The sequence below is a fragment of the Hyla sarda genome, chromosome 4, assembly GCF_029499605.1.
Source record: "Hyla sarda isolate aHylSar1 chromosome 4, aHylSar1.hap1, whole genome shotgun sequence".
Classification (NCBI taxonomy): Eukaryota; Metazoa; Chordata; class Amphibia; order Anura; family Hylidae; genus Hyla; species Hyla sarda.
In genome coordinates, this window is record NC_079192.1 from 99,726,802 (window position 1) to 99,753,581 (window position 26,780).

Here is a 26,780-nt window from a genome sequence, read left to right on the forward strand (position 1 = left end):
TCTTTTCTGCCTGACCTCAGTGCTCTCTGCTGTCACCTCTGTCCATGTCAGGAACTGTCCAGAGCAGGAGAGGTTTTCTATGGGGATTTGCTCCTACTCTGGACAGTTCCTGATACAGACAGAGGTGTCAGCAGAGAGCACTGTGGTCAGATAGAAAAGAAATTCAAAAGATAAGAACTTCCTCTGGAGCATACAGCAGCTGACGAGTACTGGAAGGATTAAGCTTTTTTCATAGAAGTAATAAAAAAATTTGTATAACTTTCTGGCATAAGTTGATGTGAAACATTTTTTTTCCACCGAAGTACCCCTTTAAAGTTTGCTAAATTGTCATACATTGCCTTAGCAAGATGCATTTTCTGTACAGTGGGAAAGCAGAATTGGTCATATGTCCATCTCTTGTTCAAATGTTTTCTAACTTTATCCCCTCTCCTGGGATTATAGGTAAAACCAATGCCTTAGTCAAGGAAGTTTTGGCTTGACCACAGATGAGAGAGCACACATGCCCTGCAGCTTCTGTCACCTCGTGAGGGCACTGCAACAGTTCGCCTTAGGTGTAGCTAGAGTCAGGCAAATAAATACTTGGCGTTGAGTGCCTCCAGTCCTGGTCCAGTAACACACTGATAAGTCTGGGGATTTCTCCTGGATGCTCCAAAGGAGATGTGTCCGTAGAAGTAAGTGGGGGGGAATTCTACACAGTTCACCATGATCCACTACCGTGAAGATGCTTGTTAGTTTGCTCAGTAAAATAAGACACAAGCTAGTGCATCACAGAGTCAGTCTACATTCACCAGAGCCATTTAAAAGCATGTACAAAAGCACCAAAGAAACAAGTCCGCAAAAAAGCAAATCTCTGCATATAATGCACAGTTATAAAAGAACAATCACTAGTGATAAAATTCTCCTGCTCCTGAAACTAACATTGTACACTGTATTGTGAAGAACTGTGCCAAAGTCAGGCAACATTCCGAAGTATCTACATTGTATTGTACTGTCAGTAAAGTTTACTGTTTCAGTTCTAGGCAGGGTTAATCTCAGAAAGATAATCTGGATGCTCCAGCTGCCTTACTTACTCCACAATGCTCCTATCTGGGTGTCTTTGCAATATTTTTATACGATTACTAGTTTGTTTTGTGAGCTGATTTGGAGGGGTCGCCATGCTAGAATTAAAGGAGTACTCCAGCCATGGAACACTTATCCTCCATCCACAGGATAGGGGATAAGTGTCTGGTCTCTCCGGTGCAACTAAATTTACCTCTGTGTGGGATACCCCATGGCTTCCTAATCTGTTCTTCTTGTCTGGCTTCCAGGACTGGCAGAGGGTGGGCCTTCGAAGGGTGGAAACTGTCTTCATGAGCTGTGACTAACTGAAGGATGGCTTCCCTCTTTCTCACCCTTTATTCCATTGTTATTTACAGCTATGGCAGGCCTATCAGGCCGACTTGGGTTTGGAGAGGTCAGCGATCTCCCAGTTCTCCGCAGGGGGTTATTTCTGCCCTGATTCCAATTGCCCCCGATGTGCCCTGCCTGAAGCTGATTTCAATCACATGCTGTGGTCTTGCACCACTCTAGAGCCCTTTTGACATTATCTCTGTATCTGTATATAGGGTCACGTGCCCCCCCCCCCCCCCCCCCCGAGAGTTACAGAGTTTGTTGCTAAGGTTAACTGGCTGGTTAATCTGGAGAAGGGTGTATATCGTAAGCCTAACGCTCTGTACAAGTTTGAGAAGTTTTGGGGTGTGTGGCTGGATGATTCCAGCATAGCCTCTAGAGAACTACAGTGGTTTTGTATGGGCTTTAAAGAGGTTATCCAGGAAAAAACTTATATATATATATATATATATATATATATATATATATCAACTGGCTCCAGAGAGTTAAACAGATTTGTAAATGACTTCTGTTAAAAAATCTTAATCCTTTCAGTACTTATGATCTGCTGAAGTTGAGTTGTTCTTTTCTGTCTAAGTGCTCTCTGTTGACACGTGTCTCGGGAACTGTCCAGAGTAGAAGCAAATCCCCATAGCAAACCTCTTCTACTCTGTGCAAATCCCGAGACAAGCAGAGATGTCAGCAGAAAGCACTGTTGCCAGACAGAAAAGAACAACTCAACTTCATCAGCTGATAATTATTGGAAGGAGTAAGTTTTTTTAATAGAAGTAATTTACAAATCTGTTTAACTTTCTGGAGCCAGTTGATATATAAAAAAAAGTTTTTTCCTGGAATACCCCTTTAACTCCTCTGCTGATGGCGTCTTTATCCTTACCACTGTATAGCCTTGATTGTTGCAAAATTGTATTGAAGTGTTGTATAGTTAACATATGCCACCTATTTTAAGACATTGCCTGGTGTAGTTTTTTTTATACTGCATGATGGATTATTATATGACGGTAGGTTACCAAGAAATGGTACCGCACATAGCCCTACCCAACATAACATCAGTCCTGAGTGGCCATAGTATTCATATATATCTGAGCAGATCGTCTATAAGTAATAAGATAAGTGAACTACTAAGGAAGTGAATTCAGCATTACCTTAAAGAAAGATGTCAGGGCAAATTTTTTATACTTATGTGGTGAGGGTGTGATGCAGGGCAGATGGAATTACCCTAGGGGCAGATGGCATTAACCCCTTGTGTTCGCGACGCCAGGACATGGTTTAACCACTTCACCACCCAAAGGTAGGACGCCGGATCCTGGGGTAGGCACGGGGGCAAATAATGACTCCAATGTCAAGTTACGGAACAACAGCAGCTTTACTGAGTCAGACAGATGTAACAGTCTATACAGCTTGGCTAGGTCCACAGAGGTGGCCAGTGACTTCAAAGACCACAGGGCTTGCTGAGACTTATGGTGGGCAATTTGATGTAGGCCACGCTGACTTGGTATAATTGACTTGGACTGACTTGACTATGACAGACCATGACTGACTTCACCCCTTTCTGTAGCTTACCAGGCTTTGACTTGATCTGTGGGGCAATGGACTTGAGAACCTGTGGCTGCGTAGTAGACTTTGGCCTCCTCTGGACTCCAGACACACACCTAGGACTTGACCTTTCTGCACTCAGCTTAGCAGGAACTAGAGCAGAACTCCAAGAGAGTGAACTAGTCCCTCCCAGGGCTTATATGGGGGAGACTAGGAGGGGTCCCATAGGTCACCCTGTAGGTAACATGGGCACTGGTACCTTCCCTGGACACAATCACATGACAACATTACTTAAAGGCATAGCACATTTTATGTGCAATACGCTATATAACAAGCATAGAAGTAAATACACAAGGCACAGGTGCAGGGGGGGGGGGGGCAGGGGTCACTGGATGGAGTCTGCCAGACAGGGGAGCTAGGGTTTATGGGTGCAACTCCTGTACTGGGCCACCACACTTATGCCTAGTGCTTGATTCAGGGATTCTGTTATTGGTGATGTTTGTATAGCTGTGTCATGCACTGCCCCCTAAGAGCATTAGGATCAGATTTATCTGGAGTGTCCCTTTAAGTCTTGTGGCAGATATTACTCTGTAATGAGAGTAAATGAGATTTTATAAAATTGAGTCTGAAAATCTTCTATACAGCTAGATTATTTCCCTTCGTGTTTTCTGATAAATATAAAAGTCACAGTGAAGCAGCATGTCAGTGAACTTCAATCTCTTGACCTAAAGGTGGATATCTGTTCCCCGGGATTATATTGTACTCTGGTCACTGAGTCCTCAGCCAAGGGCAGCAGGATTGAATAGAGATAGCACAGTTCATGGCTTGTGCATTTTCAGCTAATACCAAGAGATCCTGATCATTTCTAATTCACTTCAAAGGCCCCTTTGAATTTATCCAAAAGACTCAGATCAAAAGATTCATTGTCCAATACAGGAGCACTCTGTCTGTCTTACAACCTGAGAAGAGCCGGCCAGATCCCCAGCTATTTGCATCCAACAAAGAGGCTCACTATCTTATGGGTACAGTACAAAACATGCTTGAGAATTAACCCTTCATCGGTCTTTAAAAATAGCACTTACTGTATATTTAATGACTGCTATGCAAACATATTCAAGAACCATATTACAATTGTAATAGTGCAGGCTTCATTTACTATAGGTGCATACGGCACATACACACACATACTTCTGCATTCATGGCTATGTCCTGTGGTAACTATAATGTACATAGGTGACTATGTTGACTATGATGGAGGAGCCCAGGATGGCATGGCACAATACATCTCTGTCCATAGGTTGCACTTGATCGACTCTTGTCTCTTTATCAACCTTTCAAACTATGTTACTATGTTACTTGGGAGTTTTTTCCCCCCACATTCTGTACTCACCGGATCAGCAGTGTCCATTACTCTTACGAGAACTGGCTCCTGGTCTACTATTTCTTCTTTAGTATATGTGTCCTCTACAAGATTAACCAAAAAAATAACAGTCAGGTTTAGAAAACATAAGAAATATGTAAAGATCAAAATTTTTTATGCTTTCCCCTGCATGTCCTGAAACATAACCAGACTTAGACAAACTGCTTTGTTGCCCAATGTAGAGGTTTCAAATGTCCTTCTCTCACCCATGATCCCTAAAGTTTAGCGTGGTAATTGGTAGGGTTCTGCCATCTGATATTATACCAACACGCAAACCTAGGGAGACAGAACAAAGCTCAGTTCTACACATCAGTGTATAAAGCTAAGACTCATACCAGTAGTTATATCTTTCCATTTGCTCTTCTTATATATACGGGGCCCTTATAGACCAAAAAGCACAATATACTACTATTGCATGCTTGGTCTTTGGAGGAAATCATATCTGATTTTTGAGTTCTCTCACCCAATTGTTAACACTTGTAAAGGGATATTGTTAGCCTTATGAAAGAAGTTAGAATGTAATTCCTTAATGTAAAGCCAAATGTGGCTTATAACCAGAATTTTGCATTTATTAATGGTTAGAACTAATGGATGATCTTACGTAGACCCTACATGGTTAAGTCTATTGTAGTCTACTTCTTGGTCAATTTAAAATATATTCTGTAAATAACATTATTTGTATATTTGTAATATGCATGGGTTCAAAAATTGTGTATATTCTTGCTTAGAAAAATGCTCTATACTCCTTACCACTAGGGGTCCCTCCACTGTCCAGAACACTGTCTTGTCCCTGCAGCTATTGCCTGTGTGTCTCTGTGCTGAGACAAAATACAGTATATGTGGGCAGGAAAAGCAGGGCTCTGTTTAGGCTCCTGGTTTGTCAGGAGACATGTCGCAGAGCCTAAGTACACAGAGCAGAGCATGAAATGTGAGGGCAAGTAAGGGAACACCTCCTCCTCCTCAGTAAACTGCATGCAGTGTGAGAAACATAAACAAGGGAAATAGGAGCAATAAAGGAAGAAAACCAGGATTTAAGCACACAGATAGGATCAGTACCAGCTTGTAAAAGGTACACTTTAAAAGTGGACATACAGTTGTTCTGTATGGGTTGAGGATGGGATATCAGTCTGACACTGACTGTAGCAGAGCTGTTTATTTGTTCTTAAAATAAAGCAATTGTTACCTACAATACTGAGTAAAATCCAGATAATCCAACATATATGACTAGTCTCATGTGGCAAACATATCTTTGTCACATCTGATATTTACCATCCAGAAAACTTACATTAGACAGTGTATACTAAGAAAAAAAATGTAATATTGTGGTTCCCCTGTAAGATATGTTATATTGCGGCACGAGAGTGAGTATTATTGCAATATATCAATGTGTATATCCTATATCCCAGGGTGGGGCCCCAGTGATCGATGAATAGATAGGGCACTAACATATGGAAGAAACAGTTAATCCACTTAATTATATATGGACATCCTGGACGGGATTCAGCAGTTCTGACAGAAAACGGATTACATTTCCTTGGAGAAGTTCTCAACAAACTCTGAAATAAACCATTGACTTCACAGCCTGTCTGGGCACTTGAGTCTTTTTTAAGCATCAGAGGAAAGATTCCTTTCGCTTTAATCTCTGCCATTAATCTGCCTGATTCCCGACCAATTTCTGCATCTTGTCACATTAATGAAGACAATTATTCCCTCAAGACAGAGTCCAGAGAACTTTCCTTTTGTCTAAATGTTCTGGCAGGGCTTTCCTTCCAAATATAACTCATTATGGAGCTCACAACTTGATTGTCGCGGCAGCCATCTCAAGATGTTTACAAGCAGTAAATGTAAGGTTGCACGTCGAGTACAAGTTGCATTTAGTAGAACATCCTTTGGAAAAGAACTTAGCATCGGTGACAAGCAAAACTCTTCCCCATGTGCCCCAATTTATTATATGGTATTCAGCAGAAGAACAATCAAACCATGTCCCGCCAGACACTGAATTATGGAAATCTCAATCCTCTTCTTTATTATAGAAGCAGAACATTGAAAGTGACGGTGGTGTCAAATCCCTTAATTGAAGGGAACCCACAGTGACTTAACAGATCCCATTGACTATAATGGGTTCTATAGGGTTTCCGGTATTTTATCGGACTAAATAGCGCTGCATGTTGCATTATTTTGTCTGGAATTTTTGCCACAGTCAGCAACAGAAGTTGATTCTGGTGTGAACAAGGCCTAAGAACAATCAATAAATTATTGTGGACTTTAAAAGCCAGCCATTCTAGAAGCTAGCTTAATTTTTAAGTTAGCCAGTAGACAATAACAACATTTATAGGCACTTAAGAATAATTATAGAAAATGTGGTGTCCCGATACCGTATTGCATACCGTACCTTGTATGGTGGTCCCCAAAGTCAGAGTAACTACGCTCAGGTAGGGTCCCCCAGGTGGGACAGCCCCTAGTCGCCTCTCTTCTACTCTAATGCTATAGTGTTTTTATATGTACATATTTAATAATAATAATGTGTATTTAGTATAATGTATAGTATACTTACCTTGTTAGCGTTGCAGGACCTTCGGACCAATCAGCTCTAGTCCAGCCCCTGCCCATATAAGGGAGCTGTAGCCAATTATCGCTCTCTTGGGTTGCTGCTCTCGTGGATGCTGGACTCCCAGGACAGATCTGCGCAACTTTCAATGACAAGCTAGGCCAGAAGCCTGCCGGCCTCAGCATAAAACTAGACCGTGAGTTCTAAACTAATCCCCGCTAAATCTGGAGCGCAACTAAATCCCCTAAATGCAGTGGAACAGCGCATATCAGTCTAAGGACTCTAAAACGCTTAAGGTCCCAACCACTTTCAATCTCTAAGAGACTTTGCATGTATAGAGACTGTTCCGGTTATGAAGCTTGCATAAAATCTTCAGTAAAAGTTCCAACTGTTTTCAGCAAACTCTCCAGTTGTGGACATTCAATTATTCTATACCTCCCTATCGCTCTTGGGAAGGGTGGCAGTAGGACAAGCATTACAAAGGAGCCCTCACCCTGGCGTCACGAATAGAAAGGGTTAACCAGACACCCTTTAGTCACCGCACAGCTACACTCCCTACACCCAACTCCCCCAGGCTATCACAAAAACAATGTAAAGCTGCATAAAAACTAGATGTCTGAAAATGATTTTTTGGCAAATTAGTTACCCGGATGCTGGAGCAGGGACGTGCACAGACATTATAAAGGGCAGGGGCACAAGTAAAAAAAAAAAAGGCACTTCACTGTGTGTATTACACCTGTACTGTGACATCACTGTGTGTATTATCCCTGTACTGTGACATCACTGTGTATTATACCTGTACTGTGACATCACTGTGTGTATTATCCCTGTACTGTGACATCACTGTGTGTATTATCCCTGTACTATGACATCACTGTGTGTATTATACCTGTACTATGACATCACTGTGTGTATTATCCCTGTACTGTGACATCACTATGTGTATTATCCCTTTACTGTGACATCACTGTGTGTATTATCCCTGTACTGTGACATCACTTTGCATTATCCCTGTACTGTGACATCACTGTGCAAATTATCCCTGTACTGTGACATCTCTGTATTTATTATCCCTGTACTGTGATGTCACTGTATTTATTATCCCTGTACTGTGACATCACTGTGTATTATTCCTGTACTGTGACATCACTGTGTATTATCCCTGTACTGTGACATCACTGTGTGTATTATCCTTGTACTCTGACATCACTGTGCACATTATCCCTGCCCTGTGACATCACTGTGTGTATTATCCCTGTAATGTGACATCATTGTGTATTCTGTGACATCACTGTGTGTATTATCCCTGTAATGTGACATCACTGTGTATTTTCTATGTACTATGACATCACTGTGTATTCTGTGACATCACTGTGTATTATCCCTGTACTGTGACATCACTGTGTGTATTATCCCTGTAATGTAACATCACTGTGTATTATCTATGTACTCTGACATCACTGTGTATTCTGTGACATCACTGTGTGTATTATCCCTGTACTGTGACATCACTGTGTGTATTATCCCTGTACTGTGACATCACTGTGTATTATCCCTGTAATGTGACATCACTGTGTATTATCCCTGTACTGTGACATTGACATCACTGTGTATTATCCCTGTACTGTGACATCATTGTGCATTCTGTGACATCACTGTGTGTATTATCCCTGTACTGTGACATCACTGCGTGTATTATCTCTGTACTCTGACATCACTGTGTATTATCCCTGTACTGTGACATCATTGTGTATTCTGTGACATCACTGTGTGTATTATCCCTATAATGTGACATCACTGTGTGTATTATCTATGTACTCTGACATCACTGTGTATTCTGTGTCATCACTGTGTATTATCCATGTACTGTGACATCACTGTGTGTATTATCCCTATAATGTGACATCACTGCGTGTATTATCCCTGTACTGTGACATCACTGTGTGTATTATCCCTGTACTGTGACATCACTGTGTGTATTATCCCTGTAATGTGACATCACTGTGTATTATCTATGTACTCTGACATCACTGTGTATTCTGTGACATCACTGTGTATTATCCATGTACTGTGACATCACTGTGTGTATTATCACTGTACTGTGACATCACTGTGTATTATCTATGTACTCTGACATCACTGTGTACTCTGTGACATCTCTGTGTGTGTTATCCCTGTACAGGGATAATGTGCACAGTAACCATAAAGTACAGGGTTTATATGCACAGTAACATCACGGTATGGGGTTAATAGGCACAGTGATGTTACATTACAGGGTTTATATGCATATATATCACAGTGCAGTTATAATACACAGTATTGTCACAGAACAGTGATAATACACACAGTGATGTCACAGTACAGAGATAATACACACAGTGATGTCACAGTACAGAGATAATACACACAGTGACGTCACAGTACAGAGATAATATACACAGAAAATATTCATATTAATGCAATTTTGCTGCATTTTTACCTTGATTTTGCACAAATTACAGCAAAATGTAATAATATGCCTGTCAATAGGGCATCAAAAGGGCAGGTGCAGAAAAAGGGCAGGGGCTCCACCCCCCTTTGCCGACTATGTGTGCACATCCCTGTGCTGGAGAGTAGATAATTCAGGTAAAATGCCACCCAAAACTGACAATTATTTCAATTTTAAAGTCCCAGGGGGCCACATGATTACATGACTGCCCATTAGCAGAAAAAATCTACTAGACCAAGCACATTCTTGAAGGGATACAAGAAATATAAAGATGCCCAGGGTGCTTGCTTAAACAAAAAATAAAACTATACTTACTTACTGAACTTCCCTCTTGGCATTGCTGCTCCTGGTCTCCATCACGCTCCACTTAGGCCTGTGCTTGGTGTCAATGCTTCAGAATGCCGCTCAGTCAGTCAATGGCTGTGGTGAGACACCTCTGTGGCCAGTGATTGGCAATGTGAAGTATTGGCACCAGGAAGTGGAGTGTGATGGAGACCAGGTGCTGGGGTTGGCATGAGACATTGCCGCTCAGCCAGTTACTTACCACAGTGATGTCCTGCCTCAGCCATTGATTGGGTAAGCAGCAAGGTGACATATTGACCCCAGGCACCAAGAGAGTGCAACAGATATCGGGAGCAGTGTTACCGGAGGCAGCAGGGGAGCGCAGGAGGTAAATATAGTTAAAGTGAAATAAGTAGGCACCCTGGGCATCTTTATAGAAAAATTTTTTAAGAGTACCACTTTAAGAGTGACAGCTTCTGAGCAGACTCAGTTACAGTAAAATGTATAGAAACATATGACCATAAACTCCCCAAATGGTCTTTTCTGACCTGACATTTAGGGCCAACTATAAATCCATATACCTCCATGATACAGAATACTCACCAAGGAAGGGGTCATATTCACTTATAAACCTCCTGGTCAGGAACTTCACTGTCAGCGCTGGAAAGAAAACAGAGTTGTTAAAGGTTTTATATCCTCTACATCTATGGGAGAAGAATTCTAGACAGTTGCTGCATGGAGGCACCATATGGCGGAACACATACTATAGAGCTGTAGGGTCTTCTGTGTACTGTACAGTACATCCTGAATGGTGTTCAAGCGCCCAATGTGAAACTAGTAAATCAGTCATGAGGAGTTTAGACAAGTTACACCGACCATATGATCTCGTATTTACTAACTCTACAATACACTAGAGATTTTGGACATTCCTGACATCTGTCTGCACTTTTTTTTCAGACTTTTGGAGTTTCTCAGTTTTTTTAGGTGCTGTAGCTGAATAATCATTTATGCCAAACAACAGATCTGAATCCAATGGCAATTTTTTCCTTTGCTTCTATAGTGCAGCATAGGCTATCAATTTAGAATAATGTCGAGGTTTTTATGAATACGCAATGTGTGAACACAGCTTCAGGGGTGGTGTATAACTACTTTATATCCAGATCCCATAGAGATAAAGGATATATATATAAGTAAACAGGTATACAGACCTGAGAGATGTGAGAGCTAGTAGGAGGGCATCTGGTGGGTGATGATGTCATCTTGTAGTAGAATGTTTTTTTCATGGAATACCCCTTTAATGTGATTGACAGGGTGTCAGATCTGGTTTCTGATTTCCTGTTAAAGGGGTGCTCTGGTGGAAAACTTTTTTTTTAAATCAACTGGTGCCAGAAAGTTAAACAGATTTGTAAATTACTTCTATTAAAAAAATCTTAATCCTTCCAGGACATATTAGCTGCTAAATACTACAGAGGAAATTCTTTTCTTTTTGGAACACAGAGCTCTCTGTTAAATCACGAGCACAGTGCTATCTGCTGACATCTCTGTCCATTTTAGGAACTGACCAGAGCAGCATATGCTGCATATGGTTGCTATGGGGATTTTCTCCTACTCTGGACAGTTCTTAAAATGGACAGAGATGTCAGCAGAGAGCACTGTGCTCGTGATTTAAAGAGTACCTCTCATCAACAAAAACTTTTTATATTTTATAGTTCAATATCTCTAGATTCATTTTCTAATTGGGTTCTATTTAAAAAAAATGTATGCTTTTATGTGTTTTTTGTGTTTAAACTTTTGTCCACTAGGGGTCTCCCTAGGAGTCCATTTTTTTGTGATTTCGGACTCACGCCAGCCTGGCAGCTGAGTCCGAAATCGCATACTCAGCGCAGCTCCCCGCCTGTCAATTAGACAGGCGGGAGCGAGCGCTGTGTGCGCATCACTGCAGGGCGCACTCCTGACTCTGCCGGCCAGCGGCGCTGACAAGGAGAGCCGGCGCCTGCTGGCTGAGAGTCAGTTGAGCGCAGCTCTGCAAGATAAAAGAATCATTTGTTGTATTGTACTCTGGGTCTGACACATAAGTTTCCCCCCATAAATGTTATGTATATATGCATAGAGGAAGAAGGGCGGAAGCAGCCCGGCGAGGTCTCAGATGACGTCGCGCCTGCCGGGCCCCGCCCACTTCCTCCCTTCTCAGCTGCTCCTCTCTGAGCTATCTAAGATGAACATAAAAAGGTAAGTGGTTTTTATTTCAAATAAACGCTAAGGATAGATAGAGTTAGAGACAGGGACAGATGGGGAGGGGGATTAGGGAAAGTTTAGTTGATAATAGGTGCTCTTTAGCAGAGAGCTCTGTGTTCCAAAAAGAAAATAATTTCTTCTGTAGTATTCAGCAGCTAATAAGTACTGGAAGGATTAAGATTTTTTAATAGAAGGATCTGATTAACTTTCTGGCACCAGTTGATTTAAAAAAAAAAAGTTTTCCACCAGAGTACCCCTTTAACAGGAAATCAGAAACCAGATCTGACACCCTGTCAATCACATTAAAGGGGTATTCCATGAAAAAACATGCTGCTACTCATGCTGCTACTCTGGACAGTTCCTGAGACAAACAGAGGTGTCAGCAGAGAGCACTGTTGTCAGACAGGAAAGAACAACTCAACTTCAGCAGCTGATAAGTACTAGAAGGATTAAGAATTTTCATAGAAATCATTTGCAAATCTGTTTAACATTCTGGAGCCAGTTGATATGAAAAATACCCCATTAAGCACAGTAACCTCTTTATTTATTTATTTTTTTGAGTCAGACAAGTGATCACATGACCAAGTTAGAGCAATAAAACATATAGATTGGTGCATAATCACTACTGATGGTGAGTGTGCGGCATATGGGCAAAACAACAAACCTTTTGTTTTGGGCTTTATTACCTTTCTGGGTTGTCTTCCCATGACTAACGTCACAGGCCAAAATGAGAACAACAAATTGTTCAGAATACATACATCTAAAGTCATTTATATTTGGCAAACAGGCCTAACAGTTTGTCAGCAATGGAAAAGGTATCCATTGGAGAATGTACTTCTTTAGGGGAGTGTTTTCTAAACAGTGCACCTCCAGCTGTTGCAAAACTACAACTTCGGCTGTCCGGGCATGCTGAGAGTTGTAATTTTGAAACAGCTGGAGGCGCACTGTTTGGAAAACACTCTCCTAAAGAAGTTCATACTTAATACATTTACTAAAATACAACCTAAGACCATTGGGGGGCGACATCTTCCTTCATATATTGTACTCGTCAGTGATCATTGACACTATCATATACAACAATACAAGGCTGCGTTCACATCTAAGTTCATTCCCGGTTTACTCTTTCATCATTGAAAGGCTTTATTCACACTGCGTTTTTGTCGCCATTTCAATGTTTCCATTACAGTATGTCTAATTTAGTCCACTATGCTATTGTGTAACCAAGCATGAATATGTTACGATCCATTTTTTTTAAGGTTAGTCAATAAGAAGAGGAATAGGCTGGATGGCATACAGCAGCGTCTGTCTTTAATGTATACATTTTTCCATGCAATACATATATGTTAATGGGCCGCAATAATGCAGTGTGAACATGACCATACAGAACATTGCAGTATTAGTCAAATGATTTATACCAAAAGCGACCCATTGGCACTGTTGCGTTCACACAGCGTTATTTCTGTCCGTTTAATGTAAATGTTTTATAGAAAAAACGTGATGCCGACATATTCGGTTAATGGGAAAAGTGCACCCTATTCATTTCCATGGCCGAGTGGACTCACCTAGTGACTCAGTTCGGGACCTATCGCTAATTTAAAAGCGCAGCAGCCCCCACTTTTAAGTCCGCTAAAAATAGTGCATAGTTCCAAAACAGAGTCACCTAGGGGGAGATTTATCAAAACCTGTTCAGAGGAAAGTTGCTGAGGTGCCCATAGCAACCAATCAGATCGCTTCTTTCACTTTTAAAAAGGCCTCTGAAAAATGAAAGCAGCGATCTGATTGGTTGCTATGGGCACCTCAGCAACTTTCCTTTGAACAGGTTTTGTTAAATCTCCCCCTAGGTGACTATATTCGGCTATAGAAATCAATGGGGTCCGCTGCTCCTGCCAAAAACAGGATGCCAACAGATACGAGTAAAGAGGGCACTAACACACTAAAGGGGAGATTTATTAAAAACTGTGCAGAGGAACCGTGGTGAAGTTGCCCATGGCAACCAATCAGATAGCTTTTTTTTTTTCATTTTTAAAGAGACCTGTGAAAAATGAAAGAAGCGATCTGATTGGTTGCTATGGGCAACTGGGCAACTTTTCCTCTGGACAGGTTTTGATAAATCTCCCCCTAAGAACCTAGCCTAACTTATGCTAAAAACTGGACCTCCACATGTTGCAAAACTACAACTCCCAGCATGCCCGGACAGCCAACGGCTGTCCGGGCATGCTGGGAGCTGTATTTTTGCAACATCTGGACGTCCGCAGGTTGGAGACCACTGCCGTACTGTACAAACTGTTTCCCATTGACTTGCATTATTTAAAAAAAAAAAAACAGATCATAACGTATATATATGTATTTTTTTATGGTTAGACAATAGCGTGTTTGTGTATGTTTCTTAATACAGCAAAATTAAACAGAAAAAACAGTGAAATGAATACTGCAGTACATGGGGTTCTGTCACATAATTTGTCGTTTTATAATTTGGCGGTCATGTTCTTAAGTGGACATGGCAAATGCCGTCTGCCACTTTAAATCAGTGAGCAGTGGTGGCTACTGGGACTTCTGATGCCCCTGATGTCACACCCGAGGAGCAGAGCAGGAGGACGTCCCTCATCTGACGCCACATCTAAGTGGAATCTGCTGAGTCGGCACTTGGGCCTGTCGGAGGCAGACAGAGAGACGCAGGCCCAGTGTGTGATCATTAAAAGGCACAAGGGATTATAAGGGGGGGGGGGGGGGTAATGAAATGGAACCTTAAGTTATGAAGGGGGGAGGATAAAATGGCACAGAGGCTGATGAAGGGGGATGATGAAATGGTTCAGTTGGTGATGAAGGGGGGAAATGAAATGGCACAGAGGGTGATTAAGGGGGTATTAAAAGGGAACAGAGGTGATCAAGGGGGCTTAATAAAATGGCACAAGGGGGGATGAAATGGCACAGGGGGTGATGAAGGGGGTGATGAGTTGGCACAGAGGTGTGAGGGGGGGGATTAAATAGCATGGGGGTGATGAAGGGAGGAAACAAATGGTGCAGGGGGGAATGATAGGGCACCAGGGGTGATGAAGTGACACAGGGGAGTGGTGAAATAGCACAGGGGGTTATAAAGGGGGATGATTAAATGGCACAGGGGGTCATGAAGGAGGGTGATGAGTTGACACTGGGGGTGATGAAGGGAAGGAATAAAATGGTGCAGAGGGGGATGAAATGGCACAGGGGTGATGAAGAGGGCTGATGAAATGGCAAAGGGGAATTAAAAGGCACCAGGGGTGATGAAGTGACACAGGGGGGTGATGAAATGGTACAGGGGGTTATGAAGGGGTGTGATGATTTGACACAGAGTAGGTGATGAAGGGAGGAATAAAATGCTGCTGGGGGGGCTGTTAAATGGCACAGGGGGTGATGAAGTCGTACAGTGGGCAACGAAATGGCACGGGGTGATAAAATGGCACAGGGGGTGATAAAGTGGTGCAGGGGGTGATGAAATGGCACAGAGGGTGATAAAATGGCACAGGGCGGGGGTAGCAGCCACATATGTAATGCTGATACTGGTATTTAAGATATTATATATATATATATGTAGTCTAATATTGTGGCCCTGCGGAGCTCCCTTACTGGTGGTTCCTCCCCCAGGGACCAACACGTGATATGTGCAATTGGTGGTACAGCGAGGGGTGTGCCACAAAACTATGCATGTCTAAAAAGGGTGTTATCAACATGTGGTGGTAACTCACATTTAGGTAAAAAAAAGAGTAGTTGCTTTATTAAAATACATTGATGTATGGAGGCACCATAAGGTGGCACATATATTGCTTTGAACTCCCTAGAATTGAAACACAAAGATCTCAGTGTGTTCTCTTACAGAAGTCTTTCCTTACCAGTGTGCCTACAGCTGTGGCAAAACTACCACCCTACGCATGCCGGGACAGCCTTTGGCTGTCCGGGCATGCTGGGAGTTGTAGGTTTGCAACAGCTGGAAGCACACTGGTTTTCAAACAATGCCTCAGAGGCTCCATGCATGTGGCCCCAATGACTTTAGTTCTGTAAGACACCAGCTATTAAATTATTAAACATGTGGTTTAGTATAATTTTGATTGTGGTAAGGGTGTGATGAGGGCAGATAATGAGGGCAGATGGAATTAGCCCCTTGTGTTCGTGAAGCCAGGGCGTGGTTTATCCTCTACACCACCTGAAGGTATACCGCTGATGTAACAGTCTATGTAGCTTGGTTAGGCCCAAGGAGGTGACCAGTGACTTCAGAGACCACAGGGCTTGCTGGGACCAGGGCCGTCTTTAACGCGGGGCAAAAGGGGCAGCTGCCCTGGGCCCTTTCATTCCTGGGGGCCCAAAGCAGCTAGCCCTTTAGCCCCACGCTAAGGCAGCTAGCTGCCCCCAGCACCATCCATGTGAACCACCCCGTGGCCAACTGCCTGGCGCCGCACATTCTTTACTAGTATCCCCTCCTCATCTGCGCGGCACGTTCACTAGCACCACCACCACCCCCTTCCCGGTCCTCAGCTGCCAGGCACACCCCTCCTTTCCTGTAGTGCTCCATGACGGGACGTCAGAGGTGGGTGGGTGGAGTTTTGTGGACAGCGCCGACGTGACCTGGAAGAATGGGGTACACCTGATGCTGGTAAGCTACTGCCAGAGAGAACAGGGGTGCTGGGAGGCTCTAGGCTTGGGGGGGGCTGCTGAGCTAAAAGATGATCAGGGATGCTAAGAAGATATGGGGTGTGTGTGTGGGGGGGGGGGTTTGCTGGAGGATGCCAGGAGGATGGAGCTGCCAATTGATGATGGGGGTGCTACTGCCAGGGGCAGGGGGCCAGTAGCACCCTCATCATCCATTGGCAGGATCATCCTTCTGGCAGTAGCCCCCCATCATCCATTGGCAGGATCATCCTCCCGGCAGTAGCACCCCCATCATCCAGGAGGATGGTGCTGCCGATGGATAATGGGGGGCTACTGCCAGGAGGATGAACCTGCCGATGGATGTTGGGTGTGCTACTGCCAGGAGGAGGGCTAGTAGCACCCTCATCATCCACCAGCAACACCCCCCGCCCTTCCAGCAGTAGCACCCTCATCAGCAGATCCTGTTGACGGATGATGAGGGGTGCTATTACCAAATGGGGGGGGGGGGGGTTGCTGGTGGATGGTAGTGGTGCTACTGCCAGGAAGATAGTGCTGCTGATGGATAATGGGGGTGTTACTACTGGGGGGGTGTTGCTGGTGGATGATGAGGGTGCTACTGCCAGGGGGGGGGGGGTTGCTGGTGGATGATGAGGGTGCTACTGGCCCCCCTAGCAGTAACACCCCCGTCATCCATCAGCAGGATCATCCTCCTGGCAGTGGCACCCTCATCATCCACCAGCAACACCCCCCACTCCCAGCAGTAGCACCACCGTCAGCAGATCCTGCTGGTGGATGATGGGGGTGCTACTGCCAGGAGGATGATCCTGCCAATGGATGATGGGTGTGCTACTGCCAGGGGGAGGGCCAGTAGCACCCTTATCATCCACCAGCAAAATCATCTATCAGAGAGCGCAGTGTATGGTAGTATTGTATTTAGAGGGTATGGTGTGTGGCAGGTTTATATTTAGAGGGTACAGTGTGTGTTGGTATTATATTCAGAATGTACAGTGTGTGGTAGTATTATATTCAGAGGGTACAGTGTGTGGTAATATTATATTCAGAATGTACAGTGTGTGGTAATATTATATTCAGAGGGTACAGACTGCATGGAACACCTACTCCCCTTTTCCCCCATACCTTGTGCCCTCCGCTATAGAGGTAGCCGGAGGGCTTACCTCTGTTCTCTGCTGTCCGTGGCTCTGTCATTGATAGAGCCTGGCTTGACTAGGCTCTATCAATGGAGCACAGAGCACACAGATCAATGGAGTTCAATAGAACTCTATTGATCTGTATGAGAAATCTAATGATTCCTCCTAAAAGTCTAATAAAGTGTTTAAAAAAATAATTTTAATAAAAGTTTAAAAGACACACATTAACCCCTTCCATGTTAAAATTTCAAATCACCCCCTTTTCCTATATAAAAACATGTAAACATAATAATAATAAACATATTTAGTATCGCTGCATGCGTAATTGTACAAACTATTAAACTATAACATTATGTATCCCATACGGTAAATGCTGTAAATGTAAAAAAAATAACAAACCACAGAATTGCAATTTTTATAATATCCCCCCAAAAAAAAAAAGTTAAAAAGCGATTAAAAAGTCAGGTCAATACCAAAATGGTACCGATATTATAGCGCAAAAAATGGCTATTAAAAAAATTCTAAAAAGTTCAGTATATTTAAAAAATTTGTAAAACATGAAGGAACCTATACAAATCTGGTATTGCTGTAATCCGGCCGGCCTAAAGTATAAAAACAACATGTTAGCTCAACCACAAGGTAAATGACGTAGAAAAGAAAACCACCAAATTTGCAAAATTATCTTTTACTATTTCTATTTCACTTCACCGAATATGTATATATTTATCTATATGTATATATTTGTTTCAGAGAATATGTTATTGAAAAATGAAAAGGTATGATTATAGTAGGTAGTTATGGCTATTACAGGGCGAGGAAGAAAAAACGTGAGTGTAAAAGCGAAAATTGGCCCAGACAAGTGGATCGTCATGAGGGAAAGTAGATTTTGCTCCATTTTAGTCCCGTGGACAAGTACTTTTTTTAATTACATTTCCACACCCTGTGGTGCCAGAACAGCAACAAAAAAGAACCACATGGCATACTATTTTGGAAACTACACTCCTCAGGGAACGTAACAAGGGGTATAGTGAGCCTTAACACCCCACAGGTGTTTGATGACTTTTCGTTAAAGTTGGATGTGTAAATTAAATTTAAAAAATTTCACTAAAATTCAGTTTTTCCCCCCATGTTTCACATTTTTGCAAGGGGTAATAGGAGAAAATGCCCCCCCAAAATGTGTAACCCTATTTCTTCTGAGTTTGGAAATACCCCATGTGTGGACGTAAAGCGCAGGCACTACAATGCTCAGAAGAGAAGGAGCCACATTTGGCTTTTGAAGAAACAGGAAAAAAGTGTACACCTTTGGATGCTGGCGCTGCTCAATGGAATAATTTGCTGTCGACACGTTCAGATGAAGTATGAAGAATTTATTGATACATGCGAACAAAAAGACAGTGAAACAAGACGCGTTTTGGGAGTGAGCCCTCCCTTTTTCAATTGTGAGGAGTGTGACAGCATACTCCTCACAATTAAAAAAGGGAGGACTCGCTACCGAAACGCGTCTTGTTTCACTGTCTTTTTGTTTGCATGTATCAATAAATTCTTGATACTTCATCAGAACGTGTCGACAGCAAATTATTCCATTGAGCAGCGCCGACATACAAAGGTGTACACTTTTTTCCTGTTTCTTCATATCCTGTATCATTGCCAACGGACCCTGCCAGGACATCGGCCAGAACACCAGCAGGCTGCAGCTCCGGGATTTCGCAAAAAACACCCCACGAGGAAGGGGTTACATGCACAATACCAAGTATCGCTCCAGGTGAGCACATTACCTATTATTACTTCTACATAAGACCACCCATCGGAATTACACGAGGCGCTGCCCTCCATCTCTCTCCCGCTTTTTTTCTCCTATACCCACATATTTGGCTTTTGGAAAGCAAATTTTGCTGAAATGGGGGCATGTCGCATTTAGGAAGCCTCTATGGTGCCAGAACATAAAAAAATGTAAAAAAAACACATGGCACAATATTTTGGAAACTGCAACCCTCAAGAAACCTTATAAGGGGTACAGTGAGTCTTAAGACCCCACAGGAATAAGGAAATACCCCATGTGTGGACGTCAAGTGCTCTGCTACCGCACTACAATGCTTGAGGGGTGTAGTTTCCAAAATGGGGTCACATGGGGGGAGAGTCCATTGTTCCGGCACTATGGGGGCTTTGTAAACACACATGGCCTTCAATTCCGAACAAATTTTCTCTCCAAAAGCCCAATGGCGCTCCTTCTCTTCTGAGCATTGTAGTTCGCCCACAGAGCGCTTTACATCCACATATGTAGTATGTTCTTACTCCAATTTTAATCCAACTTAATTTGGGGAGGATTTTTTTCCTGTTTTCCCTTGTGAAAATGAAAAATTTAGGATAACACCAGCATTTTAGTTAAAAAATTTTTTTTTCATTTTCCCATCCAACTTTTACGAAAATTCTTCAAACACCTGTGGGGTGTTAAGGCTCATAATACCCCTTGTTATGTTCTGTGAGGGGTGTAGTTTACAAAATGGGGTCACACATGGGTATTTATTTTTTTGCGTTTATGTCAGAACCGCTGTAAAATCAGCCACCCCTGTGCAAATCACCAATTTAGGCCTCAAATGTACATAGTGCGCTCTCACTCCTGAGCCTTCTTGTGCATCCACAGATAATTTTACACCCACATATGGGGTATTTCCATACTCAAGAGAAATTGCATTACAAATTTTGGGGTCTTCTTTTCCTTTTACCTCTTGTGAAAATAAAAAGTATTGGGCAACACCAGCATGTTAGTGTAAATTTTTTAAATTTTTTTACACTAGCAGGCTGGTCTAGACCCCAACTTTTCCTTTTCATTAGAGGTAAAAAGGAGAAAAGCCCCCCAAAATTTGTAACACAATTGCTCCAGAGTACGGAAATACCCCATATGTGGCCCTAAACTGTTTCCTTGAAATACGACAGGGCTCCGAACTGAGTGAGTGCCATGCGCATTTGAGGACTAAATTAGGGATTGCATAGGGGTGGACATAGGGGTATTCTACGCTTGTGATTCCCAAACAGGGTGCCTCCAGCTGTTGCTAAATTCCCAGCATGCCTGGACAGTCAGTGGCTGTCCCGAAATGCTGGGAGTGGTTGTTTTGCAACAACTGGAGTTTCCGTTTTGGAAACATTGCCGTAGGATACCTTTTTTCATTTTTATTGGGGGAACCGTGTATATGTAGTGTTTTACCCTTTATTATGTGGTAGTGTAGCGTAGTGTTTTTAGGGTACAGGTTTACAGTGAGTTTCCCGCTAGGAGTTTGAGCTGCGGCAGAAAATTTACCACAGCTCAAACTTGAAGCAGGAAACTCACTGTAAACTCACTGTAAACCCCCGCCCGTGTGAATGTACCCTGTACAAAACCTCCAGCTTTTGCAAAACCACAACTCCCAGCATGCACTGACAGACCGTGCATGATGGAAGTTGTAATTTTGCAACAGCTGGAGGCACACTGGTAGGAAAACCTTCAGTTAGGTTCTGTTACCTAACTCAGTATTTTCCAACCAGTGTGCCTCCAGCTGTTGCCAAACTACAACTCCCAGCATGTACTGATCACCGAAGGGCATGCTTGGAGATGTAGTTATACAACAGCTGGAGGTACACAACTACAACTCCCAGCATGGCGAGACAGCCATTCGCTGTTCATACATGCTGGGAGTGGTAGTTTTGCAAGATTTAGAGGGCCACGGTTTAGAAATCCCCGCACAGTGATCTCCAAACTGTGGCCCTCCAGATGTTGCAAAACTCCAAATCTCAGCATGCCCAGACAGCAAACTGCTGTGTGGGCATGCTGGGAGTTGTAGTTTTGCAAGATCTAGAGGGCCACAGTTTAGAGACTACTGCATAGTGATCTCCAAACTGTAGCCCTCCAGCTGTTGAAAAACTGAAAATCCCAGTGTACCCAAACATCAAACAGCTGTCTGGGCATGCTGGGAGTTGTAGTTTTGCAACATCTGGAGGGCTACAGTTTAAAGACCACTGTATAGTGGTCTCCAAACTGTAGCCCTCCAGATGTTGCCAGGCAACTCACCGGCTTCCGTAGTCTGCACCAGGGAACCAGTGGCACATCATCACAGCCCGCTGCCGCCGATCGCCACCGCCACTGCCGATGGTAAGTGTCCGCTGGTCACAGGACAGTTCCCCCGTTCTGCCCGGACTACTGTGGGTGGGCAGAACGGGGGAGCCGAACTTTAAGCCCCCGCCTCCCCCAATCTGCTATTGGTTGGTCTCTTCTGACCGACCAATAGCAGGGATAGCACCCCTGCCACTTCATTTCTATCCCTTCAGGGGGATCGTGGGTGTCTTGTACAGCCCCAATCCCCCTTATTTTCCAGGTCATTGGAGACCTGTATGACTCTGAATCGCTGCATAAGGGGGTCTCAGGACCCCCCTTGATGATGTGCCGGGATGCCTGCTGAATGATTTCAGCAGGCATCCCGGTCCGGTCCCCAACCGGCTAGTGGCGGGGTCCGAAATTCCCATGGGCGTACCTGTACGCCCTCAGTCATTAAGGCCTCTGAAACGGGGGCATACGGGTAAAATACTCTGGGGTTAATACTCTAAGTCTGAAGCCGTAGTGATTGACATTGTTGCTTGAGCTGTGGCCGGGACAGTTGAATGGGGCGGTATAGGCCTGACTGTTGCCCCTAAGGGGCCCCTAAGCAGGTGCAAGGGGGTACAAACATCTTTGGACTCAGCCTCGGACTCAAATACTTGAATAGCTAGTCTCTTAAAAGCAGGAAATGACATATAAGGATTTTGGACTGTTAACATTCTCAGTTGGGCCTTGTCCCACTTATTATGGTTTCCATCAATAAATCTGTCCATTAATACCTTGTTGCCCTGCTCGGGAGTTATATCATCTAAATTCTGGACAGTCTCTAGGGCATTCTGTAGGGCTACAGTATACGCTCTCAAGGTTTCTTCTGGCTTTTGTCGCCTTTCATACAGCCGGAGACATACCTCTGATGGAGATTGTCACTCAAATACCTGCTCCACTGTCGCATTCTCAGATGCTGGCCAGGTGCGGACTTCCTCTAGTGCCGGTCCCTGGAGTTGTCCTGTTAGCAGTTGCACCTGTTGGTTAGGAGGGAAAGAGTAAAAGACAAACAAGCTCTGGATCCTCTCTTTGAAATCCCTCAGGGTGAAGGGGTCTCCATTGTAGGTAGGAAGGACAGGGTTAACCATGAATACCGGTGCTGACATTGAAACACCAGGACTCTTAATGCTTGCTGGAGTCAGGGGCGGCAGGTTCAAGCAGGTGATGACTTTGACGCTGGAGATGAAGGGGCGCCGGCGCCCGGTTGATCTGTGGTGCTGGGTTCTGACATCTTGTTGCTTTTTGAGTGCGCTGTCGTTTTAAGAAGAATGGGGTGTGTTCACCTTTAAGAGAGTTGATGAGGTGCTGCAGCAGGTCCGGTTTGACTGATCAGGGTACTACACTTCCCCTCTATTTTGCCGGTACCCTGCGATGAGTAGCCTTGTGACCAGACTTGCGGACTATTCAGCAGACAGAAATGATAAATTCAGGCACCGGAGACTTTGTACTGGTGATCGGTGGTGTTTGCAGAGCCTGCAATGCAGCGTGGACTTTGTGGTTGACAGCTGGAGACAAGTGCAGGGGACTTCCTGTCTTGGTCCGCTCAGCAAAATCATCCACTATGCAACACAAGACGGCTCTTTGGTTCCTCCTCACTTGATTGAAGAGGCGCCACCGCTGGGGACTGACATGGGTGGAGCTGCGACTGCTCGTGCACGCGGGAAACACCGGGCCAGATTAACTCTTTCAGGTACAGACTCTATACAGTTCACAATGGGAGATAACAGTCTTTTCTTCACTTCCCCCTCTATTTCATAAGCGCCTTGGAATAAACACTTTTCACTGACAAAGCCCCATACACTTTCTGGCGCAATTTTTGTTCGCATCTGCTTGTGAACTTTCAGCAATACTGGACACAGTTCAGACTGGGGGGGGTACTATTGGCATAAGGCGCACCCCCGTATCCTGTTTTTGACTCCAAAAGTTGTGGGGAGGGTGTGATGAGGGCAGATGGAATTACCCTGGAGGCAGATAGCATTAACCCCTTGTGTTTGTGATGCCAGGGCGTGGTTTATCCTTTACACCACCCGAAAGTATACCGCTGGATCCTGGGCTAGGCACGGGGGCAAATAATGACTCCGACGCCAAGTTACGGAACAACGGAAGCTTTACTGAGTCCGACAGATGTAAAATTCTATACAGCTTGGCTAGGCCCAAGGAGGTGACCAGTGACTTCAGAGACCACAGGGCTTGCTGGAACTTATGGTGGACTTGGACAATTTGATGCAGGGACACGCTGACTTGAGACAGACTTGACTTGGATTGACTTGACTGAGACAGACTATGACAGACTTTACCCCGTTTGTAGCTTACCAGGTTTTGACTTGGACCTGGGGGTAGTGGACTTGTGGATCCGTGGCTGCGTGGTAGACTTTAGGCCTCTTTAGGACACCAGACACTCTCTCCAGACTTGACCTCACTGTAGCTCAGCAAAGACTCAAAGAGACTGAACTACTGTAGCTCTACCCAGGGCTTATATGGGGGAGACTCAGAGGGGTCCCACAGGTCCCTCTGTAGGTCACATGTCACTTGTACCTTCCTTGGTTACAACACTTAGCAACATTACTTAAAGGTATAACACATTTTATGCACAATACACTGGATAACATAGGCACTAAAGGGAATATACATAGGAAACAGGTGAAGGGGGGCCCAGGGGTCACAGGATGGAGTCTGCCAGACAGGGAAGCTAGGGTACAGGGGTGCAACTCTTGTACTGGGCCACCACACCATCGTAATGGTGTTACGGTAAAACATCTTGATGTGTTAATCATTTTCCGTGTTCTATAGCCGTCACCACAAATCCATGAGCATTGTATATGCTATCAACAAATCAAAGTAAAGCCTATTATTGTTGGAACTGGAGACGGACACATTTCTCTAGTCGACATGCAGATCCAGCCCATTTTTGCTGGCATCACTTATAGATCAGTTTATTATTGTTGGCACCAGGAATGGCTCTGTTTTTGTATCAGACATACTTTTTACATTATATTTGGCACTCATTTGGCATGTGGTATTTGTCTTAACTGTGAGTCACTTTACTTACTCTGTACATTACTTACAAGGTTACAAACTGTTATTTTAAATCTGTGTCTGTGTTGAATATAGTATGTTCATAGAAATTATGGTCAACCACTGCTGTCCTGTATAATGTTAATGGAGGTAGCAATTGCACCTGGGCACTGACTCCTCTGCCACATAAGAAGACCCCAGTGTTATTAATGGCAGTTGGGGAATATATATATATATATATATATATATATATATATATATATATATATACATTAATGTTTTTGCCAATCAGTGGTGCAAAACTACAAATCCCAGCATGCCTGGACAGCCTCTGGCTGTCTGGGCATGCTGGAAGTTGTAATGTTGCAACAGCTGTAGGCACGCTGGTTGGGAACGCTGGGGTATCAAAAGGGCTATGCTCTAAGGTCCCTACATAGAGCTTCTGACATCCTACTCCCACATTTAGTTTCACTTAGACACGATATAGAGACCCCATGGTAGGCTTTAACCCCTTAAGGACCCAGCCATTTTACACCTGGCCATTTTTTGCACATCTGACCACGTCACTTTAAACATTAATAACTCTGGAATGCTTTTAGTTATCATCCTGATTCCGAGATAGTTTTTTCGTGACATATTCTACTTTAACATAGTGGTAAAATTTTGTGGTATCTTGCATCCTTTCTTGGTGAAAAATCCCAAAATTTGATGAAAAATTTGAAAATTTTGCATTTTTCTAACTTTGAAGCTCTCTGCTTGTAAGGAAAATGGATATTCCAAATAATTTTTTTTTTATTCACATACACAATATGTCTACTTTATGTTTGCATCATAAAATTTATGTGTTTTGACTTTTGGAAGACACCAGAGGGCTTCAAAGTTCAGCAGCAATTTTCCAATTTTTCACAAAATTTCCAAACTCACAATTTTTCAGGGACCAGTTCAGGTTTGAAGTGGATTTGAAGGGTCTTCATATTAGAAATACCCCACAAATGACCCCATTATAAAAACTGCACCCCCCAAAGTATTCAAAATGACATTCATTCAGCATTTTAACCCTTTAGGTGTTTCACAGGAATAACAGCAAAGTGAAGGAGAAAATTCACAATCTCCATTTTTTACACTCGCATGTTCTTGTAGACCCAATTTTTGAATTTTTACAAGGGGAAAAAGGAGAAAATGTATACTTATATTTGTAGCCCAATTTCTCTCGAGTAAGGACATACCTCATATGTCTATGTAAAGTGTTCGGCGGGCGCAGTAGAGGGCTCAGAAGCGAAGGAGCGACAAGGGGATTTTGGAGAGAACGTTTTTTTGAAATGGTTTTTGGGGGGCATGTTGCATTTAGGAAGCCCCTATGGTGCCAGAACAGCAAAAATCCCCCATATGGCATACCATTTTGGAAACTAGACCGCTTGAGGTACGTAACAAGGAATAAAGTGAGCCTTAATACCCCACAGGGGTTTCACGACTTTTGCATATGTAAAAAAATAAAAATAAAATTTCACTAAAATGTGTGTTTCCCCCCAAATTTTACATTTTTGCAAGGGCTAATAGCAGAAAATACCCCCCAAACATTGTAACCCCATCTCTTCTAAGTATGAGGTACCCCATAAGTTGACCTGAGGTGTACTATGGGTGAATTACAATGCTCAGAAGAGAAGGAGTCATATTTGGCTTTTTGAGAGCAAATTTTGCTCGGGGGCATGTAGCATTTAGGAAGCCCCTATGGTGCCAGGAAAGCAAAAAAAAAAAACACATGGCATACCATTTTGGAAACTAGACCCCTTGTAGAACGTAACAAGAAATAAAGTGAGCCTTAATACCCCACAGGGGTTTCACGACTTTTGCATACGTAAAAAAAAAAAAAAACACTAAAAGGTGTGTTTCCCCCCCAAATTTCACATTTTTTCAAGGGTTAATAGCAGAAAATACCCCCCACAATTTGTAACCACATCTCTTCTGAGTATGGAGGTACCCCGTAAGTTGAC

At 43.4% G+C, this 26,780-nt stretch overlaps 1 protein-coding gene across 3 annotated transcripts in view; it reads right to left on the reverse strand.

Moving 5' to 3' along the window:
- RASL12 (RAS like family 12) overlaps positions 1-26,780 on the reverse strand; it is a 101,113-nt gene that overhangs the window by 9,979 nt on the left and 64,354 nt on the right. For 2 of the 3 annotated variants that reach the window (XM_056571748.1, XM_056571747.1), the window contains exons 3-4: positions 10,264-10,320; positions 4,313-4,386 (exon numbers count right to left, since the gene is read on the reverse strand). In XM_056571748.1, the coding sequence (XP_056427723.1) occupies positions 4,313-4,386; positions 10,264-10,320 (131 nt within the window). Of the gene's footprint in view, positions 1-4,312; positions 4,387-10,263; positions 10,321-14,469; positions 14,536-26,780 lie in introns of those variants that run through there. The other variant, XM_056571749.1, reaches the window with a different exon arrangement.